Source organism: Saccopteryx bilineata, chromosome 6 (genome assembly GCF_036850765.1).
Source record: "Saccopteryx bilineata isolate mSacBil1 chromosome 6, mSacBil1_pri_phased_curated, whole genome shotgun sequence".
NCBI lineage: Eukaryota > Metazoa > Chordata > Mammalia > Chiroptera > Emballonuridae > Saccopteryx > Saccopteryx bilineata.
In genome coordinates, this window is record NC_089495.1 from 13117211 (window position 1) to 13134484 (window position 17274).

The window sequence follows — 17274 nt, forward strand, 5'->3', positions numbered from 1 at the left end:
GCTCCACGTCCCGCCCCCGCCGCGCCCTTATAGGTCCGCACGCTCCGCGTCCCGCCCCGCCAAGTGCTTTAAGCCCGCGCGCTCCGCGCCCCGCCCCCACCGCGCCCTCATAGGTCCGCGCGCTCCGAGCCCCGCCCCTGCCGCTCCCTCATAGGCCTGGGCGCTTCGGACCCTCCCGTCCCTCACGATCCGCCTCCGCGCGCAGATTGAAGAGTGGGTCCGGCTGGGTGCCGGCAGCCACTGAGGACGTAGAAGTACACGGAGGGGGTTTCTGGAGGTAAACGGTGCGGGACCAGAAGGCCCTATGGGTCCCAGGGCTGTGGGGAGGGATTCACGGGCGGGCCTGACGCTCAGTCTGCACTCGGGGGGCGAGGAACGGGCCGCGACCCGCCCGCTGTACTCTGCTTCCCCACGGGCGACCCAAATCACTAGCCTTCACTGCCCGCCTGCTTTGGGTCGTGAATTCCTTCCAGACCTTGATGCGAACTCGGAATTGTTTTCGCTGGAGATTGTACCAGCGCAATTGACAACGAAGTTCCGCCTCACATTTCAAGGGGCTCATGACATTCGGACACAAGGGACCCCGTGTTTATTTTACTTATTTATTTTTTTACAGAGTCAGAGAGAGGGATAGATAGGGACAGACAGACAGGAATGGAGAGAGATGAGAAGCATCAATCATCAGTTTTTCCTTGCGACACTTTAGCTGTTCATTGATTACTTTCTCATCTGTGCCTTGACCATGGGGCTACAGCAGACTGAGTAACCCCTTGCTCAAGCCAGTGACCTTGGGCTCAAGCTGGTGAGCTTTTGCTAAAACCAGATGAGCCCGCGCTCAAGCTGGCAACCTCGGGGTCTTGAACCTGGGACCTCCGCTTCCCAGTTCGACGCTCTATCCACTGTGCCACCGCCTGGTCAGGCGGGTCCCATGTTTAGAACCAGCGGGCCCCCAACTCTGTTACTGCCTATTCGGAGGTAAATTAGGGGTTATGTTTTGCACAGAGGTACACGTCGTTTTATCGACTGCTTTATTATGTTCTCTTGCATCTTCACACATTTTCTTATTTTATTCTTTCAACAACCACTGGAGGTGGGAAATTACAGTTTCTGCCCAGGCTGGAAGAGGTTAAGGGGTTTGTTTTAGTAAAAAGGAGAGTTAACAGGAGTTAAACCTGGATCCCAAAATATAATAAAATTTAGGCCTTACTTAGTTGCTCCCAGAATCGAGGGGGGATCAATGTCTGGCTCTCTTTTTTATTTTTTTCTGCAGTAAAACTGACACTAAGACCCACTCCCACCCTGAGTGCTGAACTTTCTTACCAAAAGGATGCTTTGCTGCAGCAGCAGCACCAGCAGCAGTTTTCTGGTTTCCTGTAGTTATACTAATGTACTTGGTTTAGAGAAACCATCTCAAACAGTTGGCTGGAGACACTGTCTTCTGAGTCAGTAATTTCTTTTTTTTTTCTTCTTTTTCTGAAGTTGGAAATGGGGAGGCAGTCAGACTCCTGCATGCGCCTGACCGGGATCCACCCCGGCACTCCCACCAGGGGGCGTTGCTTTGTTGCAACCAGAGCCATCCCAGCACCTGAGGCAGAAGCCACAGAGCCGTCCTCAGCGCCCGGGTCAACTTTGCTCCAATGGAGCCTCTGCTGCGGGAGGAGAAGAGAGAGACAGAGAGGAAGGAGAGGGGGAGGGGTGGAGAAGCAGATGGGCGCTTCTCCTGTGTGCCCTGGCCGGGAATCAAACCTGGGACTCCTGCATGCCAGGCCGACGCTCTACCACTGAGCCAACCAGCCAGGGAGTAATTTCATTTTTAGAGAGTTTCACAGGTGGCAGAACTTGATCCAACCCCTGAAGGGGAAGAAATTGGGAAAGGCAAGAGGGGCCTTGGAGTGGCCCGGGGCAGGGAATGCTCGTTACCATTCATTTGGCGAGAAAACTGAACAACAAATAAATGTAGGAACTGGTTTAGAGCTAGATTCTGGAGAGAGTTTGGACTTCTTGGTATAAACCAAAGTGTGAATTGAGTGGTGCTCCTAGTCATGAAAAGTTATGAAAATACCTGACCAGGCGGTGGCGCAGTAGATAGAGCATCGGACCAGCACGCAGTGGATCCAGGTTCAGAACCTGAGGTCGCCTGGCTTGAGCACGGGGTCGCTAGCTTGAGTGTGGGATCATAGACACGACCCCATGGTCGCTGGCTTGAGCCCAAAGGCCACTGGCTTGAGGAAGGGGCCCCTTGCCCTGCTGTAGCTCCCCCATCTCCGGCAAGGCACATATGAGAGAGCAAGAGCAATCATTGAACAACTAAGGAGCCACAAGGAAGAATTGATGCTTCTCATTTCTCTCCCTTCCTGTCTCTCTGTCCCTGTCTGTCCCTCTGTCTCACACACACACACACAAAAATTATGAAAATAAATTTAAGGCAATGATTAGTCTGGCAGACATGGGCTTTCTGGATCAGAGATCCTGTGAGGATAGTGAAAAGGGGGAAGTGGAAAAGAACAATGTGTCTCATCCCTTACAGGAGACTTTTGGGAAATTTATATAGGAGTTACTTCTATTCAAGCATAGACAGGCAAAGCAACTGAAGGGGGGAAAATCAGCCACTCTATTTTACTTAATTTAAAGTCTTACTCATCTGGAAAGTAAATTTGTATAATAATATTACTGTAAGTGAATTTTAATCACATACTTTATTGTGAACAGTTTAGCAGTGGGAGAAATTGCATACATGTGTACCCAGAGACCATAAAAGGGGTTATATTATGAAAACATTGCCAAATAGCAGAAATTACTAAATACTAGAACTAAAACATACAGTGTGTCTGTAAAGTCATGGTGCACTTTTGACCGGTCCCAGGAAAGCAACAAAAGACAATAGAAATGTGAAATCTGCACCAAATTAAAGGAAAACCCTCCCAGTTTCTGTAGGATGGTGTGGCAGCATGTGCGCATGCGCAGATGATGATGTAACACCATGTATACAGCGGAGCAGCCCACGGCCTACCGTGCCAGTTGAGATGTGGACGGTAGAGGAAAGTTCAGTGTGTTCTGTGGCTCACTAAATTAGAATCCGTGACCAAAGTGCAATGTGAATATCGGCGCGTTTATAATGAATCGCCACCACATAGGAATAACATTACTTGGTGGGATAAACAGTTGAAGGAAACCGGCAGTTTGGTGGAGAAACCCCGTTCTGGTAGGCCATCAGTCAGTGACGAGTCTGTAGAGGCTATACGGGATAGCTACCTAAGGAGCCCTAAACAATCTGTGCATGAGCCCACATTGAACTGCACTGAATAGGTATGAAGCTGGGAGAGTTTTCCTTTTATTTGGTGCAGATTTCACATTTCTATTGTCTTTTGTTGCTTTCCTGTGACTGGTCAAAAGTGCACCATGACTTTACGGATACACTGTATTACCAGAAGACAGACACGTGATATTGATATATTCATTCTCAGGTCAGAGGGAAGAATTGGGTTTTGGGAATAAGAACTGACTTGCGATTAGACAAAAAACAGAGACCAGGAGAACTGGGCTTGGGAGAACCATGAGGAGGCAGGCTTCACATCTTAGAAGCACGTTTCCCTGGACCAGCTGTTCCTGGGTGCCAGGCCATCCGATGTCATGGCTGGGCAAGCCTAGGCGTAAACCTTGGGAACCCAGGGCTAGCCGGTCTGTGAGTCATTCTCCTCCCCCCAGCCCTGTGTCCCTTCTCCCACTACTTCCTCTAATCCTTTTGGTGTAAGCTCGCCTTTTTTCTAGCCTGACCACCTTTTAGTTGTAGTCAGTATCAAAAATAGTTAAATTAAATAAAGATTCTGGTGCAGTGTTTAGAGCTCTTAAAGCCAGCTGTTTAAAAATACAACAAATATCTTTCTTTGGAATCTGGAAACTGTTACCAAAAATAGTTATGGTCCCTATGTGAGAAAGTTTTGCTGTACAATTATATAAAAGAAAGGACACTCTTTTCCCACCAGGAATGCAAAGCATTTCTAAATGGTTCTAGAACGAAGGGATGAGGAATACAGTAGTCCACAGCCAGAATGCCAGATGCTGCCGTGGCCTTTGCTCTGCCTCCAGCCCTCCCTCTGCAGTCCAAGCCCAGCTGTGTGCTGACCCCCTGCCTCCAGCCCTCCCGTTGCAGTCCAAGCCCCAGCTGTGTGCTGACCCTGTGTCTCCAGCCCTCCCGCTGCAGTCCAAGCCCAGCTGTCTGCTGACCCTCTGCCTCCAGCCCTCCCGCTGCAGTCCAAGCCCCAGCTGTCTGCTGACCCTCTGCCCAGCTGTTCAAGTTTTGAAACTGTGCAAAGAACAGAGGGCATAACATGCATTGCACCTCTCTTTTCCGTGTTGGCATTCACAGTTTCTTCAGTCCAATAAGTGCTAAACTGATTCTGCGACTTTCAAGTGGGAGACACTCCCATTGTCATACCAGTATTTTGACAGAATAAAAATTTTTTTTCCCCGATAGCAGTGTCACCAAGTGTGACCCACCACGTGGTTATTCCTAGTCAGTTACTGGCTCTGTACTGTTCACATCTGACTGCATTCTGTGTTTATTTTCTTTCCTAGGTAATCAGGTTTTATTAAAAGCTAAATTTCATAGAGGAAAAGTTAGTTTCTTGTTAGGTTGTCTAAGTGTTGGGGACTTTTATCTGTTTGTGAAGCAGGTTCAACTGAACTGAATACCTAGAATCTAGCAATAAAGAACTCTATCTATATAACTTTGTATTGAAAAATTAAAGCAGCTTTATTGAAAATTGCCCCATCTCTTCAATCCAGTGAAATTACACTGCTTCTCTATGTATACCTCTTATGAAATTTATGTTGACACCTTTAAAATAATATTTCTGTTTCTTGGTTTATAATTTATAATTTTCATGAGTTAACTGTAACTTTAAGAGAAGAATCTTTGGTTTATGTTTGAAGTCATGTTTGAAATCTATGAATAATATGTCTTTTTTTCCTAACCATATCATGACATTCATGACAGTCCTACCCTCTCTTACCCTTTTAGGATGATTCTATTCTTTTCTTCCAGGGAATGTTTATTTCCTAGTAAGTCTGTCTTGTTGCTGAGTTTTCTGCTAAAATTCAAGAGAATATTTACCACCTTGATAAGTACAAGTTCTGGAAAGACATTACCGAAGGTAAATAGGAATTTTACCCTCAAATGCTTTCATATATATTATTCACTTAAAAAGACATATAATATAGCTGTTTCTACATAGATAAATTATGACACTGATGATATTAACAAACAGGGAAACTGTGTCAGTTATCTATTTCTGTGTAAAAACCAGGCCAAAACTTAGTGGCTTTAAAAAACAACAATTTTTTTCTTAGAATTTTGTGAGTTGACTGGGCAGTTCTTTGCCAGGTCTCACACTAACTCACTCGGGTTTACTCATGCATTCTATTCAGATGATGATTGGATAATCCAAAATGGCTTAATGCACATAATCTGGTAGTTGGTGCTGGCTGTTAGCCGGGTACCTTGGTTCTCCAGATGGCCTTTTACCCTCGATGAGGCTACAGGTACAGCATGACACAGTCTCAAGGAAGGACTCCAAGATGGCCAAATGCAGTGCAAAAACACTTATTGAACTTGTGCATGCTTTACATTGTTGATGTGACATGCCAAAGCAAGTCATACGGTCAAGGCCAGAGTCAGTATAGGAATGGGCTTAGGCATTGCCTTTTTTTTTTTTTTTTTTTTTTTTTTGCATTTTTCTGAAGCTGGAAACAGGGAGAGACAGTCAGACAGACTCCCGCATGCGCCCGACCGGGATCCACCCGGCATGCCCACCAGGGGGCGACGCTCTGCCCACCAGGGGGCGATGCTCTGCCCATCCTGGGCATCGCCATGTTGCGACCAGAGCCACTCTAGCGCCTGGGGCAGAGGCCACAGAGCCATCCCCAGGGCCCGGGCCATCTTTGCTCCAATGGAGCCTTGGCTGCGGGAGGGGAAGAGAGAGACAGAGAGGAAGGCGCGGCAGAGGGGTGGAGAAGCAAATGGGTGCTTCTCCTATGTGCCCTGGCCGGGAATCGAACCTGGGTCCTCCGCACGCTAGGCCAACGCTCTACCGCTGAGCCAACCGGCCAGGGCCTGTTTTTTTTTTTTTTAAGTGAAAGGAGGGGAGATAGACACACTCCCACATACGCCCCAACTGGGATCCACCCAGCAACCCCATCTGGGGTCAATGCTCGAATCAGCTGAGCTGTTTTCAGCACCTGAGGCTGACGCTGGAACCAACTGAGCCACTGACGAGGGGAAGAGGGAGAGGAGGAATGGGAGAGGAGAGAAGCAGATGGTCACTTTTCTCATGTGCCCTGACCAGGGATTGAACTCAGGCCATATCACTGAGCCAAGTAACCTGGGCCCATTTATTCCTTTTAAAAGTCATATTTATGGTTACTATACACATCCTAAAGCAAAACTAGTCAATATTGTAATTCCCATTCGTAACACTGAGTTATCCTTCTAACTACGAGTTGTTTTTTTGAGAAGTGCAGTGAACAGGGACAGCTCAGAACTGCACAGTGGAGCCTAGGAGCGAGCGCCCCCTAACAAATAATGGTATAAAATGATGGCCAAGGTAGTAGCACCAGCCGGGGAAGGTGGACAGCACTTGATGCAATAAAAGCAAAACCACAATGATACAAAACACATCACCATGAGGCCTGGTAATCTAAAAAACATTTTCCTATCTCATCATATTTGTCCTCAAGGTAACTATCGGAAGTGCTCGAAAAGGTATTGATTCTCATTTTGTAGTTGAGTAAGATTCAGGGAGCTCCATTAACTTGTCCAGCCCCATAGCTGTTAGATGGAAGAGCCAGGATCTACAGGTTTCTCATCATCAGGTCTGGACTCATTTACATGATAACTAGGGAATGAGTTTTGAAGTTGTTTTTTTTTTTTTTTTTTTGTATTTTTCCGAAGTTGGAAACGGGGAGGCAGTCAGATAGACTCCTGCATGCGCCTGACCGGATCCACCCGGCATGCCCACCAGGGGGCGATGCTCCGCCCATCTGGGGCATGGCTCTGTTGTAACCAGAGCCATTCTAGCGCCTGAGGCAGAGGCTATGGAGCCATCCTCAGCGCCCGGGCCAACTTTGCTCCAGTGGAGCCTTGGCTGTGGGAGGGGAAGAGAGAGACAGAGAGGAAGGAGAGGGGGAGGGGTGGAGAAGCAGATGGGCGCTTCTCCTGTGTGCCCTGGCCGGGAATTGAACCTGGGACTCCTGCACGCCAGGCCGACGCTCTACCACTGAGCCAACCGGCCAGGGCCAAGTTTTGAAGTTTTATCAAACAAAATATATTGTGAACAAAGTCACTGATGTTCTTGTTCGTTTGTTTTCATAGTACTTGGTAGAAAGCTTACTGGGGTAGGATTTCTTCTCGCCATACTTCTGAACCAATGAAGAGAAAATGGGAAGCAAAACTGAAGCAGATTGCAGACCGCGCCTCCCAGTATGAGAGGAAGCCGCTGCCCTCAGTGTACAGACCCAGGCTGTCGAAGCCAGAGGAACCGCCCTCTGTTTGGAAACTGTTTCCTCGGCAAACTCAAGCTTTTAATTTTGTTAAAAGCTGTAAAGAGGTAATTTTTAATCTTTTTTTGTTGTTTTGAGCTACTGTTACCTAAGATTTCTTTAAAATATCTATTTTCTTTATTTCAAGCCATATATCTACCAACTAAATTTAATTGTGATCTTAATATCACATGGCTTAGGAAAAATATCCCTGTGAAGCATTAGCCATTTAGTTTATATTAATAATGAAAAAGAATGACATATCTAGTGCCAATTAGTTTTAAAAAATTGTAATGACATTTAAATGTACTTAGAGGAAGAGTGACCATATTTAAGAACTAAAAAATAATAGAATGACTGAGGTCTTTTTTAAAAATAAGTGAAAGGTGAGGAGGCAGGGAGGCAGAGAGACAGACTCCAACATGTGCCCTGATCACCTGTGAAGCTCCTTACAGGGCAGTGCCCTACCCACCTGGGGCTGCTACACTACTGCTTGGCAACCGAGCTATTTCAGCACCTGAGGTGAAGCCATGGAGCCATCCTTAGCATCCGTGGCCAACTTGCTCAAACCATTTGAGCCATAGCTGTGGGAGAGGGAGAGAAAGAGAGAAAAATGGGAGGGAGAGGGGTAAAGAAGCAGGTGGGTGCTTTTCCTGTATGCCCTGACTGGGAATCAAACCCGGGACTTCCACATGTCGGGTCAATGTTCTTCCACTGAGCCACCTGGCCAGGGCATGACCAAGTTTTTAAAAGTAAAACTAAAAGAATTCAGAAATACGAGTAAATGAGTGGAATAAGAGGTTTTTAAGGGTAAAATTAGGGAAAGGAGAATTGAATTTAAACAATAAGAAATGAAAATGTCTCAAATTATAATAGCTTAGCTTTAATAAGCTCTAGAACTTAAATCATAGTGTCTAAGCACACGTATATTATCTTTCTACTACCTCCTTTTGCACTTTGGAGTCAGTGGACTTATCTTAACAATTTCCAACACATTAGGCAAGTGGGAGGAAGAAATGCTTGCTACATGCTAGCCTCACAAAGGGTGTGGTGCACAAAAGTAACCAAAACCGTGTGTGCTGCTTGTCATTTGTTTTTAGGGGCATTGTGGGGAACGTAAGAAGTACAGTTGACCCTTGAGTGACAGGTTTGAATAGTGTGGGTTCACTTGTTCCTGGATTTTTTTAAATGTGTGCTGTAAATGTATTTTCTCATCTTTACAATTTTTGTAATGACAATTTTCTTCCCACTAGCTTACTTTGGTGTAAGAATGCAGTATATAATCCAGGCACACCTCAGATATTGCGGGTTGGGTTCTAGACCACTGCAATAAAGTGAGTCTCTCAATAAAGCTAGTTGTGATCTTGTTACAGGTGGGGTTTTGTCTTTAGCTAAGTTAGCTTATAAAACACATCTGTGAAGCACAATAAAAGAGAAGTGAAATAAGACGAGGTCTGCCTGTACTTGTACAAAATATGTGTAAATAGACTTTTTATTATTGGTTAAGACTTCTGGTCAACAGTAGGCTATTAGTAGTTAACTTTTTGGGGAGTCAAAAATTATATACAGACTCCTATAATTATGTAGGAGTCAACGCCCCTAAGCCCTGCATTGTTCAAGGGTCAACTGTGAACAGAAAGATGCCTATGTGAAATCTAGCACAGATATGTTGTGATTCTTATCACTGATGCTATATAAAAACTCAAAGTGCTGAAAGTTTCTTAGAAGAGGACTCTGCCTAGTAAAGAGAAGCTCACTCAGATCTGATGACAATGGTTTAGGAAATAAGAGAAACGCTTTTCACGCTCATTCTGTGCAAACCTAATTCAGGTATCAGAAATGAAAATACTGACAGATTCATTTGATCTTGAATTAAAAAATAAATAGAGGAGTGGGATTACTAGCTTTAACCAATCACCAGTCTCTAAAATTTCTCTCAAGAAGATTTTTAATAGGGTCAGGTAACTTAATCCTCCTACGATTTCTCAATCATGAAAATGGAAGTTTGTTCCTTTATAGGCTCAACAGCCCCCTTCAGCTAAGTGGGAACAGAAGAACTTGAGCGTCCTTTATTGGAAGCCATGGTGGCAGCAGACAGAAAGTTACAGCAAGTGCCACAGCAGTTAACTTGAAAAGGACTGGCTTCTCATAGAAAAGACAGTCATAGTTACTCATTAAAGTTAAGCATTTTAAAACTGCTTTTAAGATTAACTTATAAATATTTCATTTTAAAAATTGGTTCCCACATATTTTTATATATACTAAAGAATTTATTAACTGATTTTAGCCCAAATCATTTACGTTTAAGTAGTTTTAAAAAGTAAGTTTAATTTCATAAACTAGCAAATAAAATTATAATAGGAAGTCAAACTAGACTGATTGAAAACTGATTTTTCTCCTTTATTTTTCTTTTTAATTTGAATATTCTAAATATTTCTTCCTTGAAGGTGCATGGCTTGAGTAACTAAAAAATAAATACAAATAACTAGATTTTGATTGGCATAGATCTAATGGTTATTTTTCTTGTTTTTAATAATACAAATGTTCAAATTGCAGTGTTTGAAAATTTGAATAGTAAAATTACTTATGAACACATAATAGTTATAGTTGCTTACATTTTCACTTTATTAATTTTTGAATATTATTTTTGATTTTATAAAGGATGTTCATGTATTTGCATTGGAATACAAAGTGGGCAATGGACAACGTGTTTATCTTGTAACAACCTATGCTCAGTTTTGGTTTTATTATAAATCCCGGTAAGTAGTTTGTAAAGGACAACATATTACAGTTACATTTCCTTCATCTAGTAATGTTTGTGAAATTAATTCAGGCTGAATTGGCTTGAATAGTTTTCAACCACATAATTGGTTACTATCCCTTTACTATTAGAATTGAATTCCGGAGCTTCCTTGTCATGGCAGCGTTGCATTATCTCACCAGGTGTTGGGAGGATAAGTTTGTGTGTTGTGTTTTGAGTTTCTGTACTACCTGTGCCACATGATGACACAATTCCCTCATCACTCTTCCGTGTTCAGACTACTCCAAACCTCGTATTTGTGTGGGAAGTCGTCCAGGCTTCACTGAGCACAGGTTATTGTTCACTAACCGAGTCAGCATGTTCTTACTAACCTGTGTTAAAGTCTTACCCCTTTTTTTAAATTGAATTTATGAGGGTGACACTAAAGTCATACCTCTTTTTTTTTTTTTTTTTTATATTATTTTTTTCCATTTTTCTGAAGCTGGAAACAGGGAGAGACAGTCAGACAGACTCCCGCATGCGCCCGACCGGGATCCACCCGGCACGCCCACCAGGGGCGACGCTCTGCCCACCAGGGGGCGATGCTTTGCCCATCCTGGGCGTCGCCATATTGCGACCAGAGCCACTCTAGCGCCTGAGGCAGAGGCCACAGAGCCATCCCCAGCGCCCGGGCCATCTTTGCTCCAATGGAGCTTCGGCTGCGGGAGGGGAAGAGAGAGACAGAGAGGAAAGCGCGGCGGAGGGGTGGAGAAGCAAATGGGCGCTTCTCCTGTGTGCCCTGGCCGGGAATCGAACCCGGGTCCTCCGCACGCTAGGCCGACGCTCTACCGCTGAGCCAACCGGCCAGGGCACATATTATATATATAATACACACACACACACACACACACACACATAAATCTAAAGGGGTAAAATCATGCTCATAATTTGACCCTCAGCTCTAATGTAAACATTTTGGTGTATATCTTCCAAAATTTGTATCTGTGCTCACACATATGTGTGCTTAAAACAGTACCTGCTGCAGGCTTTTATTCCAAACCATCACAGATATTCAGTGATGCACATTCTCGGGTTGCTCTACATGCCACAATTTATGAGAGCAACTGTTACCCTGCATTTTTGCCAACATTCCTTATTTTTACCTTTTAATCTTTACGATCCTAGTAGGCAAAAAAGTGGGTTTGCAGTTTCAATTCACATTTATTAATAAAGTTGAAAAGTTTCAGATTTACTATTTGTATTTATTTCTATTACAGACTGCCTAGAACTGCCCACTTTTCTATGTGGTCCTACTAAGGTTTTACAAAAGTTTTTATTAAGTACTCTTTTTGTCATTTTATCTCCCGAGCCGTTTAGTGGTCCACCTGCCCCCTCAGCACTGTCCTGGACAGTGGTGCAGTTAGGGTAAAAGGACCCGGTACAGCTGCCTCAGTGCTTGCATTCCCATTCCAGGTAATGGTTGGGCCCGTTCAAGATAGAAATGCAGAAGTCTCATTCTTGCTCTCTAGAAGCAGGACATAAGATAGCTCACAGTCAGATTCTCTGATAAACTACTAGGTTAAAGAGTGTTTTGAAATAAATTGATCAACTTTGCCTCAGAGGAAGAAGGCCATCCTTGTTCATTTGGAGTATTATTTTGATGCATGTTTGTGGTTTCAGTGGGTTTTAAAGTTGTTTCTTCCTCCTTATGCAGTATATCTCAAAAATGCCAAGTTGAATGTATAAATACTTTTGGTATACAGTATTATTACCACAGCTATATAACTTTTTAAAATTTTAAATAAAAACAGTATAATGAACACCCACTGTACCTATTTAGTTTTGTCACTTCTGCTTCATGGGTTTTGTTATTAGTATTTTAAACTAAATTAGTGTTACTTGCCTGCTTTTCTATGGCATTGATCATAGCTTGAAAGCATTTTGCATGTACGGACATGCGTACGAGAACAGGGGACTTGCCTGTGGGCCATTCACCCAGATTTGCCACATGTGTCTTGGTAGAACCCTCAGCCACATGTGTATACATATTCCCTCTACTGTATACATATTCATTCTTTTTGATGACTTACCTTCGTCATTTTGGGCCACTATACCATAATACCATAGACCAGGTGGCTTATAAACAGCAGACACTAATTTCTCAGTTTCAGAGGCCGGGAAGGCTAAGGTCGAGGTGCTGGCAGATTTGAGAGCCAGCTTCCTGGGTCAGCGAGAGATGCATCCGTTTCCCACACGTGGCAGAAGGGAGTGCTCTCTAGGGTTTCTTCTGTAATGACACTAGTCCCGCCATGAGGGGCTCCTCTCATGATGTAATTCAATCCCAAAGGCCCCTCTTCCAAGAGCACCACGTGGGGTACTAGGATTCGGCACAGTCCATGACAGATCTCCTGAACGGGGTTGCAGACACCAAACCCTTTGTCTCTCAGTCTCTGAGCACGTGGCTGGAGAACAAGGACATTTCTATATAGCTATGGTAAAATTACTAAATTCAGAAATTTATCACATTTTGAGAACTGTCTCAAAACTATCCTTTATAACAATTTTTCAACCCATATTCTTATTTACTTTGTAAAAAGGAATATATAAATGGGGAAGTCAGTCTGTTAAGATAAATTTTCTAATTTGCCTTCAGCTGGACTAGGCACTGGAACAAAAGCAGTCTACCCTTGCTCTAGAGTCCGTCTGTATTTCTCAGACGGATGTACCGCAGGAACTGCGGGCCGCCCCAGCTGGCGGTATGTGAATGAATGAATTCATTCCACGCTGACTCTCAGTCTAATGCAGCATATTCATTTTAATCAACTGTTGTACTGGGCTTAATACCTTAATTCAACATAGACTGGTGAGATTACTCGTCCCGACTGAGTAACCACTGTTTCCCTCTGCCCCACTCTCCCTGACACCCTCCCCACTGGACCCAAAGGAAGAAGAGGCTACAACAGACGAAACAATGGACAGTGAAGCCAAGAGTCCTCCTCAGCCATCACAAGGTGTGCTTTCTGATCCTGACTGGGATGGTGGCATTGAGGACACTTATTTTTTGGAAGCTACTGAAGATGCTGAATTGGCAGAAGCTGCAGAGAACAGTCTTCCTAGCTGTAACAGTGGAGAGGGTGAAATTCCCGATGAACTAATTATAGAAGTCTACAAGAATAGCTCATTTACTATGGACACTTAATAACCAGGCTGTGATCTGAAGATAAGATTTAATAACAAGCATTAAATTATAGTAACTTATTTTTAATTCTATGTATATCAACTAAGTTTTATCACTTTGCTTTCCGATTGTTTTTTACTGAAGTAAACCAGTTTTATTGAAAATTACTGTACTTAAATTCACTAGAAATCTTATTGATTAACCAGTTAGTCATACATCAGCCTAATTTTGCATATTTATTTATAGATTAAAAGTCTTTATGGCTGTGGCTAATTAGGATTAGGTGTCAACATTGTAACTTTCTCAGCTAGCTCTGAGAGTGTTGCTTTAACAGTGGAAAGCAGTCTCAGAAGGCAGGCGCTGGGCTCAGCATGCGGCACATGTCAGCAGACCACTCATTTCTGGGCAAGGAGCTTCTCCAACTGGTGGTTGATAGTTTGTAGATGGCTTTCAGCTCCTATGAGTGTTCTTGCTTTGAATAACAGAGCTGGAAGGCTGGAGGAATCGTACTGTTGAAAAATAATTTAGATGAACAAATACTGAGAATTTTTATAAGTCTGTTTTACAAGCTCAATGTTATACCCAGATATGAACTTTAAGGGAGCTATTAACTGCTCCTCCATTCCTCTTTTGAACTATGTATATATAGGATCATTAATTTGGTTTTAACCCATTTCCTTAGAACATAATTGACAAATAAAGTTTCAAGGGAACGGCTGTGCAAGGCATGAGCTGACCTTATCCCAGCCCAGTTGGTTCAGCGAACTCGGGCATGTGAGTGATCTGGGAGAGGAAGCCCTCCTAGCACAGGGCAGCACTGGGCTCCAGCAGTGCGCTGGAGCTCGTGGGGGCGGCTTGCTCTCATGCCTATTTCACAGAAACTGTAAGGCAGACTGCCTTTTCCTGTGAGGACTGATGGAGTGGGCGCACCTGGCCCACTGAGTTTATGAGAAAAAAAATCCATCATCTAGAGAAATTATTTATTGGGAAGAGCAGTAAATGTCTTAAAAGTTGTCAATCCAAATTTCTTAATGATTAAAGACAAAATTAGAATATAAACCCAATATAAAATAAAAATCAAAACCCAACTCATGATTTTAAAATAATGAACGAAGCCAAGTTCCACGTTCTAAATTGTACCTAAGGGAGAGTGACTGAATTCCCGACAGGATTTTGTAATTTATGATTGTGGTTTACTGTGGTTTTCTTAGAAATGAAAACTGAGCGAAAAAGCTGTCCACAGAATAATGGAATTCTTTCTAGAATATAACCTCCCACATTACTGTGGAATTCGGTTGAGGATTTGAGAGCCTAAGGTGTTCACGCTACCATGGGGCACCTCTCAGGGAGGGGGTAGGAGGAATAACTAACATTTGGTACCAGATTTCTAGTTTGAAAAGAGCTAAGACACAAACCTAAACCCTACAGGAAGGAAAGGTGCTGAGCAGAAAACAGGCAGCAAGGGGCGGGAAGAGCAGGGGTCCCCACACAGCGGTCACTGGAGCAGAAAACAGGCAGCAAGGGGCGGGAAGAGCAGGGGTCCCCACACGGTGGTCACTGGAGCAGAAAACAGGCAGCAAGGGGCGGGAAGAGCAGGGGTCCCCACACAGCGGTCACTGGAGCTCGGCCGCCGCCAGTTCTCCACGTGCAGTAGCTCCAGCCCCAACTCCACACAGTAAGCTTTATAACTTTTTTTTTTAAGGACTTTGTTAATTTTTCAGAGAGGAGAGAGAGAGGGGGGGGGGGGAAGAGGAATAGAGAGCGAGAGAGAGAAGGCGGAGGAGCAGGAAGCATCAACTCCCATATGTGCCTTGACCAGGCAAGCCCAGGGTTTCGAACTGGCGACCTCAGTGTTCTAGGTTGACGCTTTATCCACTGCGCCACCACAGGTCAGGCCCCAAACAGTAAGCTTTAGACTAGCTGGGCGTTGTCACAGGAGAAAATAATATAAAAACATTCTAGGTCCAGATCTCTCTAATCTACAAACCTCAGGCTCAGGAGAATTAACTTTTAGACAGTGTCAATACCTTAAAATTGAATTTAAAAATGAAGAATACAAGTGATGATACATGTGTATGATACAAATATATATAAACCTGTGTTCTGTAATTAAACATTTCTATTAATCTGAACTGGTTCTCATGACAGTTGCAAAGTCTGCAGCAAAAATCCAGAAGCAACTATAAAATTTATTAAAACAATGTGCCTTACTTTCTCCTTTATTTCCTTATCTTCTCAACTTCTAAAACTACATTTATGGGCCACTGATTTGTTTTTTCAGATAAAAAAAGATACTACAAAAATGGGCTGAACAAAGAAGAGGCCGTCTTTAAAACATGCCTGGGCGATAGTACACTGATGACAAGTATAATAAAGCACACTTCATCTGAGATTTGTATGAAAAGGACACAATGAGATTCAGTCCTCTGAAGTATCAATATCTTCAAGTCAGCCTGACCTCGCAGCTGGAGAAGCGAGGCTCTGACAGATGTGCAGTTAGAGGGACACTGTTCTGGGTGGACTGGCACCTGCGTCCTCCTCCCTCAGTGCCTGGTCCTCTAAATGCGAAGGCCCCATATCTGATGCCCAGTGAAAAGGAAACATTGAAACACTGAACTTACTGTTTCCTTTACATTTTGTTTTCCTTCTTGAATATCTGAGTAATCTTGATGAAGCTGTTTTAAGTTAGATAAGAAGTATGTTGCATTCCTAAGGGAAGATTTTCTCTCCTTAAGTTCATCATATTTTCTTTGTAGTTGTTTCAGCTGTGGTTCTAACCTAAAACAAAAAAAATAGCTCTCTTAAAAATATACGAGATAATAAAGTGTAAAGCCTATGGTGTAGGAGACTAGTTTAAGTGTACCAGTGAAGGCAGGAAAAACAGGTGCACTGGATTGTTTAAAATATCCTTGGCTCTGAAAGTGTGAAAGATTCTCGATTTTCAGTTTAAAACTCTGCACGGTGAGTAAGTAGCAATGGAGCCCAAATAGCCTAAAATTCATCGAGTCAGTTTTAGGGTTTTGGAAATACTGCATTATAAGGTAACTTGGTTAACATTTCAGAGCCTCAGGCAGGAACAGAGGCAACAAAAGCATGGACAAAGTTCTGCCTATTGCTTTCATCAAAAGCTGGTGCCTTTCCAAGGCCCAATACAGCCAGCAGGGGAATGACGATCCCAGTGCCTGGGGAAAATGGGTGACCCTGGGAAACTGCTTTCTCTCTCAGCGGCTTCGTTCCCAACACTCGGGTGTGGACTTGCTGTCACAGCGAGGTGCACGCTAACACGTCCACGGCACTTCCTGTGTAGTGATCCATTCAGTCTGACAGTACCCTGTGAGGTGTCGTATTATGGTCATCTGTACACTAAGGAGCTCAGGCCGGGGGAGGTCAGATGGCCTGCTCAGGGCTGTACAGCCAGTAAGCAGCAGATCCTGTGTTCAAGACCCAGGCCACCTAGTTCTCAAGTCCGGGATTAGATCGCTCATTAGGCTGCCTCCAGCCAGAGTTGAGGGATCTGATGGCAGGTCAGCGCCAAATTCTCCTTCGCTAAAAGCTGCTCCAATTCTGTACCATAACTTACCTTCACTGGGCTTCCAAGCTCAAAGAAAGCCTGGGATGTTTTATTTTTTAAATCAATTTTATTTATTCATTTTGAGAGGGAGGGAGAGAGAGAGAGAGAGGGAGAGAGAAAGAGAATGAAATACAGAAGCAGGGAGCATCAACTCCCGTATGTGCCTTGACTGGGCAAGCCTGGGGTTTTGAACCAGCAACCTCAGCGTTACAGGTCAATGCTTTATCCACCACGCCACCGCAGGTCAGG

The 17274-nt window shown here is 43.9% G+C and overlaps 2 protein-coding genes across 5 annotated transcripts in view; one reads left to right on the forward strand and one right to left on the reverse strand.

Annotated features, from left to right (window-relative positions):
* Positions 1-205: 205 nt before the first annotated feature.
* Positions 206-13517, forward strand: PRIMPOL (primase and DNA directed polymerase). Its single transcript, XM_066237495.1, has 6 exons — positions 206-277; positions 5045-5153; positions 7370-7604; positions 10198-10295; positions 12993-13032; positions 13170-13517. The coding sequence occupies exons 3-6, from the start codon at positions 7425-7427 to the stop codon at positions 13473-13475; spliced, it is 624 nt and encodes a 207-aa protein (XP_066093592.1). The 5' UTR covers positions 206-277; positions 5045-5153; positions 7370-7424; the 3' UTR covers positions 13476-13517.
* A 154-nt stretch (positions 13518-13671) lies between these two features.
* The window catches only part of CENPU (centromere protein U), a 33763-nt gene continuing 30160 nt past the window's right edge, over positions 13672-17274 (reverse strand). For 3 of the 4 annotated variants that reach the window (XM_066236325.1, XM_066236324.1, XM_066236323.1), the window contains 2 exons: positions 16076-16232; positions 13672-13963 (listed from right to left, as the gene is read on the reverse strand). In XM_066236325.1, coding sequence (XP_066092422.1) covers positions 13850-13963; positions 16076-16232 — 271 coding nt within the window. In that variant the 3' untranslated portion in view covers positions 13672-13849. The remainder of the gene's footprint in view (positions 13964-16075; positions 16233-17274) is intronic. The other variant, XM_066236326.1, reaches the window with a different exon arrangement.

Bases quoted from the DNA above. Each gene is read 5' to 3' on its own strand.
- PRIMPOL (XM_066237495.1), top strand. From the start codon at position 7,425: ATGAAGAGAAAATGGGAAGCAAAACTGAAGCAGATTGCAGACCGCGCC. The intron at 10,296-12,992 runs GTAAGTAGTTTG...TGTATTTCTCAG, and splicing joins TGGTTTTATTATAAATCCCG to ACGGATGTACCGCAGGAACT. The intron at 13,033-13,169 runs GTATGTGAATGA...ACTGAGTAACCA, and splicing joins GCGGGCCGCCCCAGCTGGCG to CTGTTTCCCTCTGCCCCACT.